Below are 27,762 nucleotides of genomic sequence, written 5' to 3'. Positions count from 1 at the left end.
TGAAAAAGATCCGCAATTATAGGCCTTGTCGTGGTCAGCTGGTACTGGTAGGCATTTGAAATGCCCATTCTAAAATGTGCCCTGTAGCAGCAAAGAATGGTGTATCTAAGAGCAGGATTGGCCGTCAAGATCTCCATGAAAAACTGACCGTCAAAATGTAACTGAGCAAACGGGATCGGTAATAGGGAATCCCGAAACTGCAATACTGCGTTTTCGACTGTCACTTCGTGTGGTTTATTTTTTTACACGCGGATGCTTACAGCGGCCTAGATAGCAGTGTGGTCTGATCGCAGGTCAACCTGAGGTTAACAGTACCCTCCACAAAGCTCAGACCCAAGGTTTTTTCTACACGGTGTACGCAAACGGGATGGAAGTTGTCTATGGTAGACCGTTTTTTAGACATCTTTCAGTAAGTCGAATAACATTATCAACTGCTTGTTTGCAACAATATGAGGTCAAAAGATACAAATAATGTCCCTTTAAGGTAACAACACTGTAACCTGTCAAACCTGGGCTAGAGAAATAGCGAAACAAACAACAAAGATTTCATAAAATTGTCAACAATAAAAACAAAGGCAATTATTCTCGGTGAATTGAGATTCAGTTAATGCAATTATTATTAAGTTTATGTGCTCGTTTCAAAACCACATCATTTGACGTTAACGGCCACCCATCAGACCCATACCTTTGTGGTTATTGCTTCAGTACATCCAGCGAAACAAGGAGAGTAATACGTCAGGCCGTCACTGCCGCACACTGGATCGTACTCGGTGTCAGAACATCCACAGTTCAAATTGCAATGCGATGCAAATTTGGCTGGACCAAAGTCGGTGATGAGGTTGTTTCTGAAAGAGAGTTAACATTCATCAAAATTAGACAATATTTGACAAGTCAGCTGAATCTCTAAACAGTTTTAAACGGGCATGTGCCCGCCATGTCTTGAATGTTGTGTAATATTGTATTGTATTTGCTTTTACTTATTGTACTGCGAATTATCTTTCTCAGCCTTGTTCTATCTTTGTCAATTTCAGTAGTTTATTTCAATTTCGATTTAGATGTACTTCTAGAGATTTTTTTGGCTCCATGAAAATCAGCTACTACTTTGTAGAAAGCTGATTGGATGCCAATGAAGAATAAAGGAAGCTCTTGGATAATTGTGCTATTCAGTGACATGAAATGATTTCCCACTCTCGATTGTTAGTGATATTATTATTACGAAGAAGGAAAACAACGGTATCTATTGATCACACTGACATTATTTTTGTTCTACTGAACAAAGATTATTTACCAAAGATGTTTTGAAATCCATCATATTGGGTTTCCTAGAACACTCCACTTTGACCTTTGTACAACGTTGTTGTTTACAGATGAATGCTAACCCCGACAAAGTTCAGTAACCGTTGATAACAATTGAAAACATTGGATATTTCACACGTAGATGCTGCGTAGCCAAATTTACACTTGGCATTTCGATATAAACTTTTGTAAATGATCTAGATTGACTTTATGTAACCAGCATTAATATAGTTTTAAAATCATGATAACAGTAGCGTATAGGCAATTTTTACGATAGATATTTTGAAGATATTAAGGAAAATATCTGAAGTATGTACTTCAGCATAATTGTTCATTATTACATATGTACCACAGTTTACTTGCACCATAGCGCGAATACTTCCGGTATTTGCATTGCAGTAATACCAAAAACATTATAATATTTATTTATGTTAATGAGTTTTCACTAATCTTGTCCCGGTATTGTTTGTAAACACAAAAATTGTCATCTGCAAGATTTCTTTCAGTTTGGTTTGTTGCAAGTTATTAGTTACCGCACAATGAATGGCATAACTGATAAAAACTACGACAAAGAAAACTGCATTTATTTATCTTAGTGTGAGGATGACTTTGTTTATCTGGAAAAGCAGTTTGTCGTCAGCAGAGCAAGATCGACATTAACGGACGACGTTAGCTCAGCGGAGCCACTACCGGGTCCAAGTACATGTACTTTAAAGTCAGAACGCCATGATAGAAATCATACTGTCTAATGTAGCGAAGGTGAAGACAAGTGTAAGTGTCACTATAACTGACAGGATTTTCATTTTCTTGAAACTTTTACAAAAGTTCAGAGAAAAAAATCATATTCTGCTAAGTGAATTCGAAATATGAGGTTCCAAATTTTGATTTCAATATAAGACTCTGAATGTTCTCCCCCTTTATCAAAGTCTCGGCAAAACTTTACTGTCTCATCCAATTATGTTGGATTGCTTTCTTCTTTTTGAATTCAATTTTACATGGTAACTCGGAAAATACTGCAGTAATGTCTTAAAAATCTGCTAAAAAATACGGAATTGTTCATTTGATCCCACAGATTTGAATAAAATCAGATATTTTCTAGTAACGTTTTTACCACTATCAGAAGTTCTTATCTTTGATATGAGTATATATATAAATATATATATATATATAAATATATATATATATATATATATATATATATATATATATATATATATATTATATATATATAAGAAACTGTAGGAATTCAGGTGATCCCCAGTGGAGCGTGGAGTGGGGTGAAGATAGAAGAAACTTGGGTTGACACACACTACAACACCTGGTTGTTAGGTTCCAAAGGTATTTATTATACCTCAAACACAACGTTTCGCTCTAAATTTAGAGCTTATGAAAACACCTGAAGAAGCTCTATATTTAGAGCGAAACGTTGTGTTTGAGGTATAATAAATACGTTTGGAACCTAACAACCAGGTGTGGTAGTGTGTGTCAACCCAAGTTTTTTTATATATATATATATATATATATATATATATATATATATATATATATATATATATATATATATATATATATATATATATATATATATATATATATATCAATCGTAAATTATAATAATTACCACGTTCACCCTTTCACTGAAAGCCTCGTTAACATCTGAAATGCCTCTCACCGTATAGATGAATTGGTGAAATCCAACAGTGAAACAGATACCCCGATAAAGATGTCTTGCTCACAGGCCACGAACAGCCGTGGGATCGACGGTAACACGTTGACCACGCCCATTACTACAATGGTAATAGTTTCTTGTAACGCATTACTACACCACCGAGAAGAACTCCAAACGATGATGAAAGTACCAAAACAATACCTGAAAGGTCACAAAGAGTAAGGAATCATGTGATTATTAAGAAACAGTATACTCATTCAGACAGGAGAGTGTGTGCGTTTATAACGAATTACCACTATTTGTGATTATATTACCATACCCTGTCAGTGGCATTTTTATTGGTCGAGCTGAACCACGTAACTGACCACAAATGCACAGTAATGGTTTGTTTACGTGCCCGTAAATATCAGTTCAGTTCATTTCAAAGAGAATAGATCTCATATCGGATACTGGCATATCCGTCTATGTTGCTGGTAACATTATGAGCTGGTGACAGAATATTAACAACTCATAATGTCGTAAAACATCGTAACTTTACGGCTAAAACTTACATTGTGGTTTGGTGGTTTGTACAAAGACCATAATCAAACTAAAAGTGGAGCATCTGTTGGCAAAGTTAAGACACTTTTTGCCAAAAAACTCCGGATTTGCAAAATATTTTAGCGCGAGTGACACTGAGCTCGCATTAAGAGGATACTGGTCAGTAAATACAACATTTGTGTAGTACAAGTTCCGTAGCCCGTTGTCTTTCACATGAGAAATTTTCGTAACTTTGACGGTTTTCTTGGGATCATTGATAATATAATGGAAATAACAGACTCCATCCTGACCATTAACAGTTATATATGGGGGCGGGCGAGAGGAAAGCCAGAATTAATGGGTTCGGCAAGCCTCTCCCTCGCCCGTAGATAAACGTTATTCATACTGGTCAGGGCGTTCACAGTGGGCCTATGTTATTTGTATTTGCTGTATCTTGCGTCTGTGTGTGTGCACGTCACGATTTTTGGCACTCATAACTAAAGTATTTCAAAGTCGAAGTTAATGTAATCGGATATCTTGTAAATTCATAGAAGGATCTTGGTCTCATTTGCTTTTGGAGTAAATTGTGCCACCAACTTTAACAAGATCATCTGCTATGATTCCCTTCATATGCAGTGCAATTCCTATCTCGTTATGTACATCTTTGGTTTTCTGTTCCAAGTCAACAATCTGGATGACATGTTTGTACTTGGCAGGACTCTGTATTTGAATAACATTGTCCTTTTCTTTGATCTTCTTTTCCAAGGAATACTTTGAAAGCTGAGACACAGAAAGCACATGCGTACAGCTTTAAAAAACATTATACGACAGATATATCGGCGATCCGCTTTCAACTTTCATTAATTACCATGCCCTTCCCGTCGCATTTTGATTGGGCGAGCTGAACCACGTGACTGACCACAAATATGCAATAACGGTTTGTTTACATGCCCGTGAATATGAATAATAAGATTAACAACTAAAAGTATCGTAACTTTACAGCTCAAACGTAAATCATAATCAATCAAAAAATAAAATGGAGCACTTGTAGGTCAAGTTGAGATACTTTTTTCTGAAAACATCTCCGGATTTGCCAATTTTTTACAGCGCGCGTGACAGTGCGTCGCGTATTGCTCAGTTTCTGGGGCCCAGTTGTCGTTCGCTCCTGAAATTTTCGGAAATTTTGACGGTTTTCTTGGGTTCGCTGATAATATAATGGAAATAACAGACTCCGCTCTGACCATTAACGTTTATTTGTGGGCGCGGGCTCGAGGAAAGCCAAATTAACGGGCTCGACAAGCCTCGCCCGTTAATTTTTGGCTTTACTCTCGCCCTTGCCCACAAATAAACGTTAATGGTCAGCGCGTCGCCCGTTATTTCTATAATACCATCACAGCTATAGCTACCGATCTAATCCTGGCAAAGCATGTGCGGGGATGGGATCGGCAGAGGATAAAAAATGTGTAGTGGGAAAGCGGGCAAGCGGATGAAAGACACCACGAGTGAGTCCGACAGCGGAGCAGCAAACTATTCCGAATCTGTGTGTCCGTGTCAGACGCAAAAAATCCCTGTCAAATCGTCATGAACTCCAATCTCCCGAATGTAAGGGTGAGGCCCAATGTTAGAGGATTACATAACAATGCGTGTAGTTCACTTTCGCCCTGGTAGTATAAGTCTGACATTCAGTAGATGAGATGCGCTTCCAAAAATTGACATATAAAAACATGATCTCCGAAACGTTTTGTTTTATTCAACTGATTCTTGGCCTTTCAATTTATCGCCAAGACATCCCTGGTTTTTTCGGAAATACTCTGACACACTCCCCCCCCCCCCCCCCCCCACCGCACAGAGTATAGACGCGCTTCCAACGCTTTTACCCTTTCCGGACGCAAACCAATTCGTAAACTATATGCGCTTTGGCGCACGGCCAAGTCTTTATTTGTTTGTCAGGAACCAGTTACAGTATCAGTTAGAATATTATGAAGGAATACTGAGAAGATGAAAACACTTTCATTGATCGACAAAAAAGAAATAATTAGTAAACATCGATTAAGAGACTAGAGAATCGAAAGAATTTATCAATTCGGAACAAAAATATGTCGACTGACTGACAAACACAACCAGAAAGAGCATTTTATTTAACTTAAAAAATAAGTCGTAGCCTTTCCTTGACATCCCCGTTTGTGGTATGCTGCTAAATGACACGGCAAAGGTAAGCTATTTCACCTGCCATTCTTGTAATAGTATCGCTGAAGGTTCACAGTGTTAGCGATACGCAAGATAAGCTATCCCATCGCGTACATCAATTATTTACCCGGTGTAATGATCCAGTTTTCATTGCGAATGTTTGAGTAATTACATCTCTGCGCCTTCCTGAATGATTGAAAGCTGTTTGAAACTGGCAACAACCGTTTCCAACAGACGCAAAACCATGGTCCGAACGGCCAATTTCCCAGGAAGTTCTTCTATATTTCGTAAAACTATGTATTACTCTATGGATAGCTATGCAGTCGATGTGTTTGCAAAAGTAGACGTGCTCGTTCAGACCTCTTTTGCTTGGTTGGAGCTCGTTCGGGGTGAGTTCCACGGAGCACCAACCTGAACTATTACCCGTTGTTAGTCAAATTGCTTATGAATCTCTAATGATTTAGGCGGCCATTTATATCCCGCACCGGGTTTTACATAAGTGACCAAATAATAAACACAGTACGACATTAATTTGTCATCTGTTATATTTTCAAGCCCTCTACACTCTGCTGATACAATATTTCAATCCTCGAGATTTCAAAGTGACATATCTTTCATAATCCCTTTGATTCTTCAACCACACTTATTAGATACTTGTGAATACTACCTCAATTGCTAATGTAAATACACTGCAACCCCTGCACATTTACAAACATTCTAGACTTGGTTCAAGTCTGTGAATTTAAAAAAATAAAATCATTTATAATAGTTTCTCTTGTGTCTCTCCTATTTCGTACAACCTATCCCAGGCCAGGTTTTCCCAGCGATTGAAAGCGTCACGTTTGAGTCTGCGCAATAGTGAGTTACTTTCTGCCGGATTCCACATGTGATTACGGATGAACTCCCCTGTATAGCGTTCACCCCACTCATCACGTCCACTCCACTCACGCGTTTCACATGAAAACAAAACACAAATCGTCGCGTTCACTCCACTCAAACATTCACAAATCACAGACTTGAACCAAGTCTACAAACATTCATGTACGAGCTTAAAAAACTGTCAATTTGCTGCTCTGCAAACTTATAAGGGAACATTTGTTTTTACGGGTAGGTCGGTGGAATTTTAGCTACAAATAAAATGCAAAAAGCGACCCCCTCTAAATTATTTTTCTACAATATGACTTCCCAAATTTATCAATTGCCCCCTCTTTTTCATCTGATTAGATTGATTAACCTTTTTACACCCTAAGACCCTTGGATGGAGTTGACATTTGGAATTACCATGTGGCATGACGTCTGAAATAATCAAAGACCTTCCCCATTAGGCTACATTGAATTTCAAAAACACCTGGGGGCGGTGAGATTCCAAAAAAGTTCTCGGAAAAGTATTATGACAAACTAAATCCTTTGCCTTAAGGTGGCTGCTTGGATCATCAACAAATTGTTTAATATACCCTAAAACGTGCGCCCGAAGGGCGTGCCGAAAATGGAAATGAAAGTGCCAGAAGGTATTTGAAAAGGAATTTGATATTAAATAAATTTTCAAGACCCCCCCCCCCTCTTTGCAATGTCAATTTTTTTTCAGATCCCCGGCATGTTGTCAATTTTGTCAAGTCCTCCAGAGGTTTTTGTGAATGCAGCTTTACCATATTTTGTCAAAGCACTATAAAAACACTTGTCTAAAAATGTGCAAATCATGGTAATTTGACCTCAAGAAACATTCAAAATGGCTGCCAACAGATAATTGTATTGTTTCCCCATGTTTGTTTATTTTCATAGGATATCGTCATTAATTAATCATTTTCTATTACCAAACCATGGTTCCTTAATCAGCGCGAACTGATATAAATTGACAAAAAATGCAAAGATATACAAATATTTTTTGTTCTGACTTATGAAGTATAAAACAGTTGATGTCTTAGAACACAACACTGTCGATATTGATGATGTCGCTGTCTTTTGTCATTGTTTGAGGTATCCATGTAGTCCCCACTCCTTCCCCATCTATTATTCCATCTAAAAACTTTTCATTGAAGAAAACAAAACAAATGGCTGTAGTATATTGGTTTTCAAAGTACTTAATATAATATCTAGTTAGTTTTCCTATTTTGTTCTCTCAATTACGAATAACATGCTAATAAAGTTCATTCTCAGTCTTAACTTGGATTTTTTTCTATCAAGCAAGTTACATTCTCCCAAAGTTGATACTTTGGGACAAAAACTAGGAACATCTACATGGTCTCAATATCTCCTCTTATACTGATACACAGTCACTGGCTTACCATTGTCCTCTGACTGGTGAATGAATAGTTGACAGAAAATATAATGGCTTACTATCCATCAGTCAAAGTGACTCATCAGAACCGAGTAGTACGAAATATATAGTTTACCTCAATGAACTTGAGAGTCAAAGTGACTCGTCAGATTAACTAATTAAAAAACACTTGTCCCATTGGTGTTCCTATTTATATGTGTTTAAACCTGTTTGCTGAAATGTATGTAATTATGAAGTCAAAAATTCCTTGCAAACACTCCATGTATGTGAACAAAAGTGTTCTTTTCTACTATCAACTGTTAAGACAGTATAAAGCCATGTTCATGTTCTGTTTTATATACGGTCAATTCTGCTGTTTTTTTGCCATAATTCCAAACAAACCTTTGTAAAATTGATCCCTAAAGCATTGCTTGTAAAATGTGACCCCCATAACTGTTTTGTAAAAGTCGACGCCCCCGATTTCCACCGACCCCTATTCTCGTAAAAAACGAATGCTCCCTACGTACACACAAAGTGCTTATGCGTACTGTAAAAGGTTAGTCTGCAATACATGCATTGGAAAGGATTACGTATTGAGCACTTTTTCTCCATCATTGAAATAATGAATTAACAGAAAATTGATATTCATCCGCATTTTTTATTTTAAATCTCCGAAAATCATTTATAAGAATGTTCGCAAAATCATCCCTGAGACTGACTGCTCATTGTACGAGTACTCCTTCATGACCTTAAATAGCCTGCGATGTGTGGTTTAATATTTAAACCAACAATCATGGCGACCGGCCCCACGCCACCCACTGGTTCGGAAGAACCTGCACTCAAGAAACGAAGCATTGCACCGTTTTACAGAGATCTTTACCAATTGTCAAAGGGAATCAATGACGGTAAGTGTTCTGCAGTTTTTAGCTCATGAGAAGATATGTATTTTGAGACCGTTTATTCGGCCGATAGTCCAGAAATATACCTGTATTTGAATTCATAAACATCATGTTTCCGTCTTTTACTCTACCATGATAAACTTAAACAAAATGCTATTCACTTCAGCTAGTATGTGGCCGTGGTATGACTACAGTTAGGCGACCTTTGTTACTAACTACTAGTTACAAAATTACCTCGACATTTCAGGATCATTCTTTCAAAAAATAAATGTACTCGAAATAATTATTAATGGAAACTGCAATCAGATTTTTGGTGTGTGCAGACAGTGTGAGTGAAAGATCGGATCTTGTTGTTGAACGCCATCTTTGTTTATATCGTCACGAAAACACATCTATACAAAAAAGTCGGTCTTGTGGTCACTAAAATATACCTAGAAATATCAACAACGCTATGTTCGATTTAATAGTCATCAGATAACTACTAACGGTTTTTCATAAAATGAATTTAATCATATACGAATAGGGCACTCACTACAACTGACCTGACGTATGACGACTGTCTCGTCACGTGACGTCATGCTGCCCGAAAACACCTGATTAGTCTCGAAATAGTCGAGCGTCAGCAATCGTTGCACACCTATTAGGGCACTCCGGCTTTGGGCGGGACGATGAGTAGCCAGGTTATCACACACTGCATGTGCTTACACGAGGTTTAACGATGTTCAGAAATATATTTCAAGATAGGGCAGAAATTATAGCATTAAAGTATGGCAAGTTCTACTCGGCATGAATTATGAATCACCTAATAACAAAAAACCTCTTCGTTTGGAACAGTAAGACCTAAAATATCAAGTCATTAAAAAGGTGAGACAAAGCCTGCCAGTTAGCGATTCCTGTTATGTGGTAAAAAACTAGATGTGTCAAAGCAACGTCGCCTTAATACATAAGTATTAATGTAAACAGTACGTTGTGTATAAGGGGTCTGTAGCTGTAAGCTTTTCTTAATATTTTCACTTTTTCTTTTATATAAATAAACTGTTCGTATCCTGCTCGCTGAATGGCATTAATTGATCATTTAACATGATCAACAAAGTTGATAGATTTAGACTGTATAGTCCATAGTAACATTGCGTAGCTCCATTGACAAGCTGACCCCAAGATTTCCGCCGTGGTTTGATAGTGCAACAATTACTTTTATGATATAGGCTGATGAAAATCACTTTAAACTGTATCAAAAACGTGGTCGATGGAGATTTGAATGTTGTCACATTTGATGTTGATTGCTGTGTAGCCGGGTTGTAGTTTTTATATTTCATCGGAAACGTGTTTGGTTTTTACCTGTTCATTTTCAGCGGGTAAAGAGTTATCGTCGAAAGGTCACCAACGGGTTTCCATAAAAATGACCTTTGAACCCAGGTAGCATTACCTGCTTACCGTCCTCAACAAAAAAACTAATACCATTTTAAATTGTTATATAATTTAAATCATTGTGACCGAAACATCGATTGTTAATGAAAAACTCTCGATATTTTACAGAGAAATTCAAGCGTTTGAAATTACTTTGCGATGACAAGATTCCTGCAGAAGAACTCACCAGTATACATGGTCCACTGGATTTATTCCACAAGTTACATGACATGAATCTAATCAACCCGTCGGATGTAACGATGTTGGAAGACATGTTACGATATGCTGGCCTATCATCACTTGTCGGACGATTTTTCAGACAATCACCAGAAAAACAAGGTGATGCATTCGACACATTAATTATTATGGCGGCAGTTTCCTATGTCAACATTACTGGGTTGACAAAAATGAATTTGCCTTCTGGTGATATGTTAGTTATTGTGATCATGCATAAAGGTCTGCATCGACATTAAAAAAGAGGACTTAGGGCGCAGATTTTTATAGTTCAACATTGTTCAAAAACTGGCAAACTACATCGATCGTATTTGCCATTTGAAATCTTCTCGCCAATGAAGTAAATTTAAATATTTGTATCCTCTTGCTTGGACGACATTGGCAAATAATTAATTTAAAGGTACAAAGATAGGACATACATAATATCAAAATATGGGCATATACTTACATAACCAACTTCATTAAATCCATAATGGTGGTGAATCAAAATTGTGAAAATTTTGTGTGAACTATAATCGGAAAACCACTATTAACTGAACGAGAAAACCTGACATGCTTATTTTGCAAAAACTGTTCACAGCATGTACGGCGGATCAGCGTATAATTTTGTCGCAGTTTGTATTTTTTCGGGAGGTTTTGAGTCAAGCAACAAGTATAACGGCAAGTAATGACCACTAAGAAGCAGTGATCAGTAATAACGAGCTAGAACTTGGTACAACGAGCCAAAAACGGGCAATAACGAGGCCCCTAAATGATCTGCCCATACATTAAACTACAACCACAGTTTCCGCCTATCCTGAAAATTACGCCCTCTACGACATGTTTAGTACTTAGTAGAATTTAGAAACCTCTGCGACAATGTCATAGCGTGAACATCAGGAGTACGAGATTGAAACTGGGTGAATACTTTTCAAGTAACAAGAAATATTCACATTTGGTTTAAATAGTATAGGCCCTAGTTGATGTAAAATGATGGAAGAGTCACTTCTTAATGAGCTTCGAAACTCTTGCATGCGTGGTTTTCTGGCATTTTGCGCGCATAATACCACGTTTTAGGAACTCTTACCTTTGCCCCTGATCTTGGTAAGGTACTTGAAGAAAATTGCTGAGTGGGGCCGCCATTTTCTGTGCAACTATAAGGATATACATACATACATACATACATACATACATACATACATACATACATACATACATACATACGTACATACACAGACAGACACAAACATACACACAAATATGTATATATGTATACACACAAACACACACACACACACACACACACACACACACACACACACACACACACACACACACACACATATATATATATATATTATATATATATATATATATATATATATATATATATAATATATATATATATACGAAGTATGCGGTTCGACTTGTCCGATACAAAGTGCTCAATACAAAAGAAGAGCGATATAGAAGGGTTGCTGGAGAATGGATTTTACAATTTCATCTTTAGAACGTTGTTTCGGAGTCGCGAGACTCACTCATCAGGAGACTAAACTGGAGTGAATCTAAATGGGGTACACAGCTGGTTACTCAGATGGTGTAATTTTGGTTGAGATTGACAGTGTTCCATAACAATATATTGCTGCTGCAATGATATGAGATGAAATTGTAAAATAAATTCTCCAGCAACCCTTATATATATATATATATATATATATATATATATATATATATATATATATATATATATATATATATATATATATATATATACCACTCTAGGTCATGTGACCTTTGTTCTTGCCATGCATTAATCTCCTAAAAACACGACTGCCACCTATTGTTCTTATGCAAATTACTAATCGGTCATACTTTTATCCATATGTAAATAAGTAATCGCCACACTTTAATGAAAGAAAATCATTATCATATCGATAAAAGTGTAGTGATTACTCATTTAAGAATGAAAAACGTTTGACTGATTACTATTTTGCATGTGAACAATAGGGCCAGTCGAGATGCTTAAAGCACTCACAGACATTCAATGACAGTAAAGACAATATCAACTTATATGTTATTTTCATCTCATTCTATAAGTCAAATTTGACTTTCTTTGGACCGTGTTCAATATGAATAGCAACGCCATTTGTTTAAGATTGTCCATAGTTACATTCGGTGTCTTCTTGGGTTGGACCAACTTTCTCTATTTTGTTATGTTGTTTTGTAGCAACTGCAGACACTTATTTACTTACAGATTCCTCTCATTATACACTATATGGAGGTTGCCGTTATCTATTTGACATGTTCTTTTGTGGTGCGGTAGACGTACGTTTCAGGCGCTTAAACCGTTACCTGACCTGTAACCTGTTCGTTCTTTGATAAACTGCTCATTAAATTATTTGATTATAAAAAGATGTTGCAACAGTCACCTGAAATTGTCAAACACAAAAAATATGTCAGAAATAGCATGAAAATAAGTACAGCCTTTTTATGACGTCTATGGAATAGTCGAAAGAAATTCTATATTGCCACACACACAACAAATTATATAGATCAATGAATTTAATCTTATAACTTTATTGAATTCGTTTTATGTATAAAAATCTTAGTAAAAGAATAAACCACCTTGCCAGAATGTCCAGTTTGATGATGGCCTTCTATCCAAGCCATCTCGCACATTTGCTTTGTGTAAAGACGCCTACTTTCTGGGAGGAGAACTTGATTATCCCTTGGCAACGGTCTTCGATAGTACGGTCCTTTTGGTGGTATCATCGCCAATACATTTTTATAAGTTGAACTAGTAGCGGCTGCTCTTATCGGGCAGTTTGCGTGTGTGAAATCGATCTTGGTTGTTTTTTACATGGCCGCCCATGGAACACTAGAAAGTCACCATGATCATCCGATCAGAGAAGTTGACAAGGTCCATCTTGACCGTTGCAGATTTAAAAGTGGGCTGGAGCCCTTCCCTACTTGTCTGGCATAGGTCAAACTCCCAAACTTGCATGCACAAATGATCTCAGTGAACCTTTTCACATACAATGGTTCGCGACATTGCGTTGTGGGTGTTCAAATCAAAGTAGGCAATTTATTGACAGCAATTTTCAAATTTTAGACAAGATTTACCTGTTTTTCGTGGTATAAGTCGTTAATCGCACCTGGTAGGCCGAGTGATGTTTACAAGTTCCTGACCATAAGTGTGATGTCTAGAACTGTAACAGCACACCTACACGTGCGAGTAACTAACATATTGTTGTTGTTGACAAGAGCAGGATACTTGAAAGTTCCTAACTGTAGAAGATTTTAGCTATTCACCTGAAATATCAAATCACAATACATGGGAGTCTTTTTGGCCAATTACTAATAATTTCCCCTACAAAAAAGCTATATCTGTACATATATATGTTTAATAACTGATATATGCAATTTGCTTGAAGTGGGAGGTAAGAAGCCGCACGTGTGTACATGAAACTGTTGATTTTCTAGACATTACAGTCTATTAGAAAACCATAAACTTTTTCTACAGTACAATACAAGCCAAATCTGCGCGCTTATGAATGTGTGTTAATTAATGTACTTGATAAGAATAGCGTGTTTGAAATTGAACTACAACTATGATATTGGAATTTCCAGCAAAAATATCAATTTAATTCACAAACTAATCTAGTTGTAAACTATTCACAATTATTCCCCTTCAAACTTGCTACATCTGTGAATTTACATGTGCTCGTTAAATATTGACTTTTAGGTTGTACTGTGTTTTCTTGACAATAATAGTGCTCTCTGTACAATTACAAGTCAAACTATAAATGACGTTAAACATTACAACCATTGTCCGTTTCAATTTTCAATAGCCAATTCAGGCAATTGATATAATTATTATTGTTATATTAGATCTTTAACTATTTTGACATGTGATCAGTTATTCACCAAACTGAAACGTTGCATAAAAGTGAATTTTTGTAAAGGTTACAAGTATTTTTGGAAAAATCAAAGGTCAAATGAGATATAATAATTATGTCAATTAAGGTATTGATAGACTGTGACACGCCAGGGAAGAGTCACTTTTTTGCCTATGAAAGTTAGGGAAGGTCACAATGTTCTTGCAAACACCTTTATGTGTCACTATTTTCACGTAACGTCATTTTGAAAACACTGGCCATCTGATCCAATACTTTCTGATGCTTTGAATAATCTACAGTGCGTTTCATCTAGGTGCCGCAACTCAGCGTATGAGACGGACACAATCCACGTACAAAACAAACAAATAAGCTTGGGTATCACGACACATTTGAAAGTCACCGACTCATTGATTAATTACAGTAAACCAGCATGGGGCAGCCGCTCTGTCTAGACTGAGAGATACACTTGATCTACAATGTGTGGCTTTTTAGTTAGTTTCTGTTGAGAATACCTTCACCTCTTGAACTCTTAGCTGCAATTGTAAACAGTCAACTGTTTATCTCTCAGTCTAGACAGTGGCTGCCCTATACTGGTTTACTGTAATTAATCGACGAGTCGGTAGCTTTGAAACGCGTCGTGATACCAAAGCTGAACGTCTGTTTTGTACGTGTACTGTGTCCGTCTCATACGCTGAGTTGCAGTACCTAGGTGAAACGCACTGTATATGCAATGCTACAGTTGCACGGCAGGGTTAAAGAACTGCTGCCAGCGGTGCGGCGCTCCAAAAGGTATTGACCTGGCACACGTCATCAACTATTCTGTTGATAGCTCCACTGTAGCAAATTATCGGAAACTTTAACGCTAATGGGCAGTCCTCTCTTTCCCACTTTGAGAGTAACGAGTTCAGAAGGCGTGCGGAAAAATTTATAATACTTGTGTTTGAAAACGAAGAGGGGAATGAAATAAACTTAAAGTTGAGAATTTTCTGAAGAATGTTCGGGAGAAAGTTATCAAAGTCAACACTCTCCTTCAACCCAGACGGCTCCATGCAGGAGTTCTGAAAGTCAGAGTGATGCGTTTGATACAGGACTAATGAACTTTCCACGACAAACTACAGTCGGTAAGAAAATGCAACTAAGAGTATTTTCATTATGTTTTCCCTTCCGTAGCTAGTAAACAACATTTGAATGAATGAATGAATGAATGAATGAATGAATGAATGAATGAATGAATGAATGAATGAATGAATGAATGAATGAATGAATGAATGAATGAATGAATGAATGAATGAATGAATGAATGAATGAATGAATGAATGAATGAATGAATGAATTTGAGTTCTACTTGATGTTCCAAACAATAAAACTGACTGAGACTGGCCCTTGAGAAAGTGTTCCCTAAGCCAAAATAATAATGTGAATGGAGTAGATCTAATATAGTTGTACGCATCATTATGTGTCCCATTTTCCTCGGCCTATAGCTGAATACGGCCAGAGCCAAACGAAAACCACAGAACGATGCAGTAGTACCTCCTTATTTCACACATGGTAAGATGACTTCTTAAAAGCGGTATTGCCGGAGAAAAGAGTATAATCGATAATCTGATCTTGTGTCAATATACCAGGACTGTCTGAAAACATTTATTGCTTGCCATTATTACTCAGTCGTCTACGAAACAGAAATCGAAATCAACATATTTGATCGTCAGGCAGCATTATAATAATACAGACATCCGCTATCGGAGTTGGTCTCAAAAAGTTGCCACAAAAAGTATTATTCATCTAACTGTTCAAACAACCCAAAGATTGTGTGGCGTGTACATTTACATGAGATTGCTCTAAGAGAGTTGCGGGACTTTCTGTTGGGTGGTTTCAAGATGCATGAAACAGATTATATTACTTAGTAATGGAAGTAATATACGTTTATATGAAGTGAGGCTGCAAAGGTTGACTAGGTTAGTTTGGCTTTCGGATACACGCCATCCAGAATGGTCTGAGTGCATCATTGTTGATATTAATTTTAATTGTAAATGTAATAACTTTAACGTGTTTATTCTCCTTTATCATTAAAGTTGGACACATTAGGACTAATCTTTCAATACATGACAGCAATATTGAGATTTCTCTACCGTTATGGCAATTTGGTTACAATAAATAATGAGCTTTAAATCATAATCAAGCAAAATAAAAGCTCTGGTAATATGACATCCAAACAGCTCCAATAATCAGTAGAACTACAAAGAATATAAATGTCAGGTCAGAGAAAAAAAATCGAAAATGATAATGACGATAAGGGTTACCAGCACCACTGCTTAGTGGTGATACAAAGTGTCTTGAATTTGATTTGGTAAACGAACACTGCTAGCATGCTACACCGATCATGGCACCGATCAAGCCCAAGCAGACAAAATAAGTTTAAAGGTATACTGTCACCTGTTCCAACTTTGCCACAGTTACCATGGAAAGAGAAAATCTAACCAATCACAGATTTTAAGCGGGTGGCCGCTTTTTAAAAACAGCGCCCTCACATGGGCATTTTGAATACCAAGGAACGCCCCTTTGACCATATATGGGCATATTTAGATTACAGGTGACTGTATTTAACAAAGGTGACTGTATACCTTTAATTCGGCATATTTGCATACGTTGCATGCGGTCACGTCACGTAGAAGCTTCTCGCACTTTCTGTCAAAATTTTTGCTTTTTTTGGGCGTGCTTGGTTTATCCTAATTTATCAGGACGTTTTTGAATGTTCACTGACTTATGTGAGCCACAACGAGCTGTTGCTGTCAAATATTCGAAGAGTTATTGCAGTTTTTACCGATTTGACCTGGTGAACAGTGTTGTCCTTATATGTAAAAGTAGCCGGGTAATTTAAGAAAGTAGACGGGTGGACTACGAGGGAGGACGGTGAAGCAACCGAGCGGCGAGTGAACATAGCGAACGAGGGGGGAAGAGCGCGAAAGTGGGCTGCCCCCCCCCCCCTCTCGCAAGGTGAAAAATTAAATTTTGGAGTGGAAATGGTGTTCTCTGGTGGCATCTGAGGTGACATTGGCATTAGAGGAGGAATCAGGCTGTTTAATGCTTGATAGAACTTCGTCATCTAATGTTTGAGAGAAATGTACAAATAATAAATCAGAACACTGGACTCATTCAAAAAATGCTAAAATTATAATCAGAAAGAATATATGATAAGTACAATCTACGTTAAGTAAATACTAATAAGTACTCACCATCTGGCCTACCTGTATAACTGTCTATGTTGTTTTCTATGATATTCAACTCAATCAGAAAAGAGTTAATTAACTTAGGGACCACGTCAAAAGATGGACGTCGGATAAAAAGCTTATTTTTTAAGATTGTCCACTCCTTGAAACCTAATTGATGAATATTTATCAGATGTTCCCATTATTTCTTTACAGTGATAAATCGAATCATACTTAAAACACAACCAGGATGGAAAATTGAAAATAACGACAGTATTCTAATGGAAAACACATTTACTTTTGTTAAAAAAAACTTATCGGTAAGATAATTCACTGTAATGTAAAAACTTGCACCAATATATTAAAAATTTATATTTCAGACAACTAGAAGAAAAAGAAGTTTTCCAGTTGCAATTACGGCAATGTAGGGAGCAAAAATATGTAATTACATTATCATTTTTTAAGAATTCTCAACCAAATCAAACTAGAATATCGTTTTTGTCGGATGAACAACTTTTTAAAGAATTTAGATTTTTATCCGACATCGACCTTTTGATGTGGTCCTTTAGTAACATACTCTATCGATGAACCTTATTATCTAAAATCACCCAATAAAATGAAATATCCTGACATACCCCTAATTTTAACAGTGCGTATACATGCAGACGCGTATAGAATATCTGTATAGGTAGACAAGGCTGTCAGAGAGAAACGTGAACGTAAAAACGGTCGGAAACACGGCAACACATATGCCTGTGACCGTGGATTCCAGTACGTAAAAATAATCAATGAAAATAAATACCCATTCAAATAATGGTTGGTTCTAAAAAAATTCAGTTCTAGCTCATTTTTTTAAATCTAGAAAATGCGTCGGTTTTGCTCTTAGAATAACTATATCTGTTGAGAAGATTATCGTACTCGTATAGTGACGTTGGCCTGCAGCCAGCGTGGGGACGGAAAACTAGCTTGTCAGTCTCGTCAACTTCGAATCGGCAATCAACATCGCATCTTTCCGGCGCTTTTCTCTCACAAATTCAGCGAAATTGACGGTTGTCACACATAAACTAAATGTATTGTTGGAATCAAGTATAGCTTTTGAACAGGCTTTCTTAGGGAAAAAATATTCCATCGGCAATGTGCCAGTGGCCGACGCCACATTTTCTTTTTTCACTATCGTCAAAGATGATTAAGATGACCTTCATACTAATCAAACCAATCACGATGTTCCAAAACAAAGACAGCACCATAGTTGTCCATCAGCCAATCACACTATTTAACAGGTAAAAGATCGGGCTCAACAAGCCACAAGGGTATTTAGAAACTGTTTTATGTTAGTGCAGTTCCAAGTGGGGAAAGGCCAATCGTACGTGTGCCGTCAAACAGCCAGCAGTGCGATCTCGAATTAATAGGTCTATAAAATAATTTAATTAATGTATTAAAAGTAGCCGGGAAAAATACACAACAGGCGGGTTTTTACCCGGCACCCGGCTTCTAAGGACAACACTGGGTGAATGAACATCCAACAACACATTCGATAACGTCACGCAGCTGCATAGTCTTTTGTCAAGTAAGGTTAGTCGTGTTACGTAATCAGCAGCGAAGATGTCACTCAAATGTGAGGACTGTGGTATCATTTCGTCAAAAGTATCCTTGTGTCAGGGTGACATGCTTCTTTGTCAAAAGAATAATAAGAAACGATTTGGTAGTAGCACCTACAATTCCAACAAATCAATGGAGTCAACGACATTGGTATATAACATTGCACAAACGAGCGACAAAGAAAATAATCCGTTATGCCATGAGCATGATAAAGTACTTCATCGACATCATCGCCGAGGACGACTGGAACTTCCAGTAACCCTGCCATAATAATCAATGAAGTCTTGTGTTTTGTAGTAAAATAAAATGGATGTGATGCCCAACGATATAATGTTGAAAATCTGTGCGGATTTCTATGATGATCTCCAAATGAAAAACGCAAAAAGGAACTCTTTGATTTGTGCTCTACAACAACGACTTCTCGTTTCAAGCGAAGGCAAGGACAAAATAAAAAGATACGTAATATCCAAGACATGTTAACCTCTTTTGCAAGAAGTTGAGCCGAGTACGATACCCACTTTCACAGCACATGATCTGGGCAACCTGCCACCCTTGACTCAAAACGAGGTAGACATCTCAGTTATTATCCAACAACTGTCTTCGGTCAAATCAGAAATAGCGTCCCTTAAAGAATCAACCAAGTTATCTACTCATCCGCATACATAACTGATGTCAGAAATTTGTTCTATCCGTCAAGCACAAGAACGTTTCACAACGGGTATTTGACACACCAAAGCAAGAATTTTCAGTTGAAACCAGTATTCCACATTTGGATAGTTCAAGGTGTAATAATTAAATAATAACACACGCCAGCAAGGGCAAGATCACGATTTGTTGCCCGCCCGAGGGATGGTGCTCATGACGATAATATTGATGATGCCCGAGCCGAAGGCGAGGGTATCATCAATATTACCGTCATGAGCACCAGCCCGAGGGCAGGCAAACAAATCGTGATCTTGCCCGTGCTAGCGTGTGTTATTAATTTTATTACACCGAACAAACACTTTGTTTCGAAACTTTGCTCAGAATGCAGTCAAGGGTCGATAGAGGACTCGCCACAGTGAAACGTTCTATTTGTTGCTCGATCGCAATACTACATGAAGTTGAATTAACGTCTAAAAAACGAAGACAGCGTTGTTCAAGTTTTTCTAATTTAATGTACTAAACGTCGTCATATACTTCAGGTCGAGCTCATTCTTGTACCTTTTCAAAAGCCATTGCTTTACAGAAATACCAAGCAAATGTAGCGGATGATGTGGTACGCGCAGAAAGGACGCGCGGTATTCTAGAACGTTGTAGCGGGCTATATCACTGCACGCGACAGGGCTATATCAGCGCACGCGATAGGGCTATATCACCTAAGCCATGTTCTATCACGTTTTGTTCTATATCACGTGAGTGAGGCTCAGCCAATCACAGTACCCGAATAATACGTGAGGTGTAATAATGCCACATACGGATGAAGATGAAACCCAAGTTCTGAAACTTTTTGGTAATGATGACAGCACTACTTACACCCCATCACCGAAGAAATCAGCGGAAAACACTCCATCCATAAATATCGAAGATACAACTGAGATGGTGAAACAATGTGAGTCAACTGATATTGTCGTGCAGCGAGCGGGAAAACCTGCCACTAAGAAAAAACATTCAGTACAATCGGCAGCTGACGATGTACCAACAACCAAATCATTTGTTGATGCTGTGAAAACTAAGCGGTATAGTCAAAATGCATTCACGGAAAATGATTCGTTTACCGTAGTGACAAGGAAAAAAACAATCATCTCGTAAAACCGTTATCGGAACATCTGTCATGTCTAACTGTTCTCTCCATGGAATGGATCGGTCAAACCAGACCAACATCTTTATCAGTCGATTGTCTCCTAAAACTACTGATCATGTCACCGCAACGTGAAATCAGCATTCAACATCGATGCGGAATGTAAAGCCCTTGACACCAAGTTCAATTCTTACGCATCTTTCCACATACTCGTCAAAGGGGTCGCTTACAAAGAACTCGCTTGTCCTGAAAAATGGCCTCGTGGAGTGTTGGTATGTAAGTACTTTCGAAGTCGTCACAGTAAAAATTAATCATGGTGAGAAGAGCCACCTTTAATTGTCTTCCTATTTAAATCAATCGTCTGTGGCTGAGGTCAGAGAACTCTGCGAGCTCGCTGATATCTGTTACTTCAGGAACACAGGCTCTACAATGGATGAACTGACACTACTTTCAAATATTCACAACGATTTTCACGCATTTGGGGCGTCAGCAATGAGCTGTAACAGGGATATAATATCGGGTAGGCCGTATGGTGGAACTGAGATATTGTGGCGTAAATCATACTCCGAATCGGTATCAGTAAAAACGTATGAGGACCCCAGGATTATTGGCGTGGAGTTGTCTACTGATATAGGACCATGTATTATACTTTGTTTTATTTACCTACTGACTGTAGTGATCATTTCGATGTCTTTTGCGAATATCTAGGAAAAATCGATTCCATCATCCTAGATACAGAAACCCCTTATGTTTTTGTTGCAGGTGATCTGAATGCAGATCCCAGTAAACGCTTTGGTCAAGAACTTGATGCTTTTTGTAACCAGAACAATTACGTCATTACAGATGTTACTCGTCTTCGCGTACAATTGCATAATTTCACATACATTAGTGACGTGCATGGATCTACGTCCTGGCTTGATCACTGCACTAAAGCAGCTTACCAGACAATAAATAACGTGTCTATCTTGAATAACTATTTTTCCTTTCTTTTGACTTTCAATTGCAATTTTGATGTTACAAATACCAAGGACACAACTAACAGAATTAAAGAATCCCGAACTGGCATTATTTGGTCACCAGTAAACAATGACTGTATCAGCAAGTACAAATTGAATACCGAGCATTATTTACAAAGCATAAAGATGCCTATGGATTCTGTCAATTGTAAAAACTGTATCTGTAGGCCTACAAATGATAATCATAAATCCTTAATTGACAGTTATTATAAGTACGCCTGCTATTGGCATCATTTTACAAGTGGTATAGCCACAAACTGATGACGTCAAAATCGCCGTACACAAAACACAGACGCCCCGTAATTGCGGCACTGACTAACTAATAAGGTTAAAATAATATAAATTTGCACTTTCTTCAAATCACTGTCACAATTTCCGACTGCTTAGTTTTTGTATCGGGTGAAGTACAGTGGGGGCCAGGAATTGGGGTTAGCTGACCAAATTGTCGGAACTCCGCTCGCTTCGCTCGCTCCATTCGACAATTTGGTCAGCTTACCCCAATTTCTGGCTCCCACTGTGCTTTAGCCGACACAAAATCAAGCAAATGAAGACCATCACAACTTTTAGGGTTAGGGTTAGTTAGTTCATGTGATCGCGGCCATAATTCCGTTTCATTCCGGGCACAATATGTCCCCTCTCACGTATTATTCATACAATTTGTTTTCATGTACAAACAGACCACGAAGGCAATGGCCATATTGACCCTTTTTCAATATAGCCGTTGCCAAAGACGGCACACAGTTACATAACAGAATTCAGAGTTCATTCAAATGCAAATAATAATCAATATGACGGTCAAAAATCTTTGTATGTTTTCATTTGCATTACTTCTTCTACAGACTGAAAATCACACCTGTACATTAGTTCAAACTCTGTTATTGATTGGTTTAATTTTTTGTCCACAATTTTTTTCCCTTTATCTTTGCGATCATGCCTCCCAATAGATTTTTAGCCAGGCTGTATTATGGAAATTTATGAATACACGGATGTAAAAAACAACTCTATAATGAATTCAAGTTCCGGAAGTCCAAATACAGCTTGAGTCGACACAGTGACAGGCATTTGGTGATTTGAGTCATTGGTCGCGATATTTGTGCTTGCTTTTTAATTTCTGTTGACCGGCGTACGTAATGCCAATACTTTATCGAATTGTTCCTCCAGGTTACAGTATTATTCTGATAGGTGACAGGGGCCTTATTCTTCGTTGTTCAAGTTTCCTCAGTTCTCTTATTTCACCGCTAATCATTGTCTTCATTTTGTGGATCCTAAAACCTTCGCCCACACCAACACCTTTGAAGGCATGTGGATGCATGTCATGCGAACTTGGATTGGCTTCACATCTTCAGACTTATTTCCAACTTATCTTTATGAGTTCATGTGGCGGAGGCGTTTCGACGATAAAGCTGAGGCGTGGATTTTACTTTTTCAACGTATTTCAATTCTCTGTCCTTCAAGTTTACAGTCCCCTTCATCGATTCATTGCAACTCTGCACATAACACCATATTATGCAAAATGTTTTGAGACGGTCTAAAAACTAATATCACGCCTAAGTTTACAACTCAGGAGGCCACTGCCGCTGATGTGTGACACTGGGAATGCACAAACCAGACGAAGTTTGTGCTAGTGACAGTGTATGGACCTTAAATTATTATATTTGCAGCGAATTTCGTTCGCTTCTGTACTTAATTCACTTCGTCGATGGGTGAAATTTTTATGTTATTTCCGTGGCATATCCAACGAATTGTTGTTCACGTTTCATCTACAATAGCAATGAAATATTGCATTTCATACATGTTGAGTGATGAACCACTTTTATATAAAAGTGTATCCTGTCAAAAACGAAACACACACCTTTCGTATTGTAAAAAAGGCAGCAAATGACAAATTCAAAAATGAATGTCAAACACAAAGTTTTCAACATATAAAACATCCTAAACAAGTGACAATTTTATACTTTAACTGTGCAAATACAACAAATAATATGAAAAATATTCAAACAATAACAAATCTGCACATACAACAAACACGACAATGCAGAGAAAAAATAAAGACAGGCAATAAAGCAATCAATGCAGAGGCATAAATTCAATAAAAGAAGGAAAATGCTTAAAAGACTTTCAAATCATTACAAGTGAACATTATAAATTAATCAGTTCCTGCTTAGCATTATCATCCTAACGTTTATATGAAACATTGCATCCCTTTCTGGCAACTTGTTCTCGTGGAGTACAGGTTACAGGTAGTGCTTCACATGCTGGAGGTTCTGGGTTCGACCCTCGGCAGTGGTAATAGTTGTTGTGTAAAAAAAACGTAACTAAAAATAACACTTCTCTCCCTTGTCATTAATCAACCATTGCTTCCACATAGGTATCAGGCTGGCTGAAGAAGACGTGGATAGAGTAATAGGATACTACAAAATGAGGGAAAGGAGTGAAGATAGTAAAAAATTGGGACCCTTCTTTTTCAATCATTTCCCCCTAAGTTTCCAAGCCCCCATTCCTAACTCTTACCCCCAAAATAATTTATCGCCCCTTTTAGAACGTAACCTTTGACCTCATTTCCATAAGTACGCAGATCTTTGACGTCATCAGTTTGTGGCTATACCACTTGTAAAATGGTGCCATGCTGATTTGTGATGCCTTATGTACGGCTAGCAGTAATGTCTTCACCCGCAACAAAGCCATTCGATGTCATCCTATACCTGGATGGAATGATTCAGTCAAGGAAGCACATCACAATGCTCGACAAGCCTATGCTGCATGGACAAATGATTCCAGGCCACGCTTTGGACCCATCTTTGATTGCATGCGCAAAATTCGGGCTAAATTTAAATATGTCGGAAAGAAGAAAACCATAATCGACAAGTTCACAACAGACAATTCTGGGCTGCTGTAGCTGATTTAAATAACAAAAGAATACCACTACCTACAAGTGTGAATAATGTAACAGGTGATCAACAAATAGCTGATATGTGGGGCACCCATTTCAAGCAGCTTTTGAACTCTGTCAACAAGACAAATACAATGTGATGTAATGAAATCAATTGAGAACCGTGGCCTTCTCGGATTCGTTTAATATCAATGTAGATGAAATTGACAAGATTTTCTCCCGTCTTCCAGAGGGGAAGTCTCCTGGTGCTGACGGTCTGAGTTCTGAACACTTTAAATTTGCCAGAAAAGACTACAAGTCCACCTTGCACTTTGTTTTACCGCAATGTTAGTCCACGGTGATGTTCCAGTGAACCTCTCGAGAGTGACACTTGTTCCTATAATCAAGGACAAAACTACTGACCTTTCAAATAAGAACAACTACCGCCCAATTGCTTTAACTTTTGTGTCTTCTAATACTTGAATACATTCTCCTTAACAGGTGTGATAACCATTTACATACCAGAGACAATCAATTTGGATTTAAAAGGGCACATGGTACCGATATGTTTATTTTCCTACTGAAAGAAACTATCAGATACTACAAACAAAACGGGAGCTTAGTGTTTGTTTGCTTTCTTGACGCAGAAAAAGCGTTTGATAGAATCAACCATTGGAGCCTTCTGGAGAAACTGATTGACAGATCAGTACCTGCTTACATTGACCGCCTTTTGACAAACTGCTTCGCCTCTCCAACAAATCTGTGTCCGTTGGTCAAATTCCCTCAAATGTTGCGAATGGAGTTCGCCAAGGAGGGATCCTTTCACCCTTTCTTTTTAATGTCTATATTGACGCACTGAATGCAAGGCTTTCTGATGCTGGAGTGGGTTGCGAAGTGGGTTGGGATCACGATGAACAATCTTTCTTACACTGATGACATGTGTATTGCCGCGCCGTCCATCAAAGGTCTACGCAGACTTATTGAGATTTGTGAAAACTACGCTTCTGACCACGATATTAAATATAATTAACGAAAATCCAAGTGTATCCATTTTAAATAATCGTCCACCAAGCTTTCGACTGTTCCTCCAGTAAAGTTGTGTGATGTGTTCTCTTGAATTTGTTCCAAAGTTTGTTTACCTTTGCCATATTTTTACATGTGAATTACGTGACGACGAAGACATTCTAAGGCAACGTAGAGCTCTGTGTGGCAGGGCTAATATGCTTCTCAGAAAGTTTTACTCCTGTTCGGTTGATGTTAAATATCGTCTTTTTAATGCGTTTTGTAATAACATTTACTGTAATTACTTATGGTCCGATTTTAATGCAAGCGCTATTCGTAGCATCATTGTGTGTCACAACAATGCATTTCGTAGACTGTTTGGCTATCCAAGATACACCAGTGCCTCAAAGGTGTTCGTTCACCATTCAGCAAACTGTTTCTCAGTTTTCAGGAGGAGAACAGCGTACAACTTTAGTGCTCGTTTGCAAAGAAGTGCTCTGATTTATCGACTTCTTGCATGTGACATGCGCTTTCATGGACTTCAAGCCCACTGGGCAAATATTTTATATTAATTGTGCTTTATTTTACTGTATGATGTCTTGTCATGAACGTTTTTTATCTTTTTTTTATACTCTTTATTTCTTATGGACGTTTTTGAAAGTCTGAAATAAAGTAATAATAATAATAATAAAAGCCACCAAAGTATGGTTATTAAACCAGCAATAATCAAAAAAAAGTGTCACTCAACATTTGAGAAACTGAGTGTCCTATTTCGATACAACACCCCTGAATGATTTCACTAATCTTCTTTCTAAGAATCCTTAATGCCTGTTTCACTCAAAACTTGAAGTCTCCAATTGAGATACAAGCTCTGCCGCATAAGGGTTTATGATATATGTATACACCGAGATACGTACATAATGTAGATATCTATCGTTCAGGTAATTGAAACCTGCCTTCCAAAACAATTTTTAGGCGTGCATTCATTGACTGCTTTCTCATTTAGTGAAATGACAATAAAACAGCTGGTGTTAAGTCATGACCTCTTGAATTGGAGTTGTCAGACTGACACTGCCCGATCACTAAAATCTAATTTATCTGCGCCATTGTCTTGCTTTTCCTAATAAAGGAAATAATTAAACAAGAAATCCAGATATCGTGTTCACTGCCTAAATTTGCTTGTTGGTGGCTATATGCAAATAGTGCGGTAAGGTATAAAAATATTTAACCCTAATGTAATTGAAGTAATTCATCTTATATGTTTTTTTACTTATCTTTGACAGGGACGTCATCTGATCCCATTCGAAGTGACAATGAAGATACACGACACAACGTACAACATAACCCTGAACAAATTCCAATTGTATTATGTGATCCATTCGGTGACAAGCTTTTCAAATTATCACAACACATTACAGATGGTAAGATACTGTCGTGTATTTGAGATACTCAGACACATAGTACGCTAGACACTGGCTGGTCAATTAAGCTAGCTACCAAAAAATGAATGTCTACAAACAAAAACACATTTCGAAGTAGAAGTAGAAACCTCTTCAACAGAGACTGTGTCATGAGCCTTTCCGACTGTAAACGAATGTTGAAAATCAGGAAATGAATACACGTAGTTGTAGGCTCACAGCTAAATGTCTGCCAGCTTTAATGTTCTATGCATTTTGTAGTATTTTTGTGTTTGTATGTAAACTTTCGAGCAAAAGAAATGGAAATGGAAGGACACAGAAGGACGGTGAAGGGTAAAGAAGGCCGAACAGAAAACCCAATTAAGCGGTGAAACAGTATATTTTCTGTAAATATCTATATGAAGTCATTTTCAGCACAGGATAAGATGTCGAGCAGTATTCTATAACACCCTATTCTATTACTAAATATATTGTCTTTCAAAATATTCTGCACTAATAATATTGTCCTTCGCCCCATTTTGCAGTCAAA

The 27,762-nt window shown here is 37.6% G+C and overlaps 1 protein-coding gene across 1 annotated transcript in view; it reads right to left on the bottom strand.

Moving 5' to 3' along the window:
* LOC139115180 (solute carrier organic anion transporter family member 5A1-like) overlaps positions 1 to 27,762 on the bottom strand; it is a 61,218-nt gene that overhangs the window by 4,060 nt on the left and 29,396 nt on the right. Inside the window, exon 6 of the mRNA XM_070677104.1 lies at positions 686 to 845. Within this exon, the coding sequence (XP_070533205.1) occupies positions 686 to 845 (160 nt within the window). The remainder of the gene's footprint in view (positions 1 to 685; positions 846 to 27,762) is intronic.

This window comes from Ptychodera flava, chromosome 17 (genome assembly GCF_041260155.1).
Source record: "Ptychodera flava strain L36383 chromosome 17, AS_Pfla_20210202, whole genome shotgun sequence".
NCBI lineage: Eukaryota > Metazoa > Hemichordata > Enteropneusta > Ptychoderidae > Ptychodera > Ptychodera flava.
This window is presented reverse-complemented; position numbering and strand designations above follow the sequence as displayed.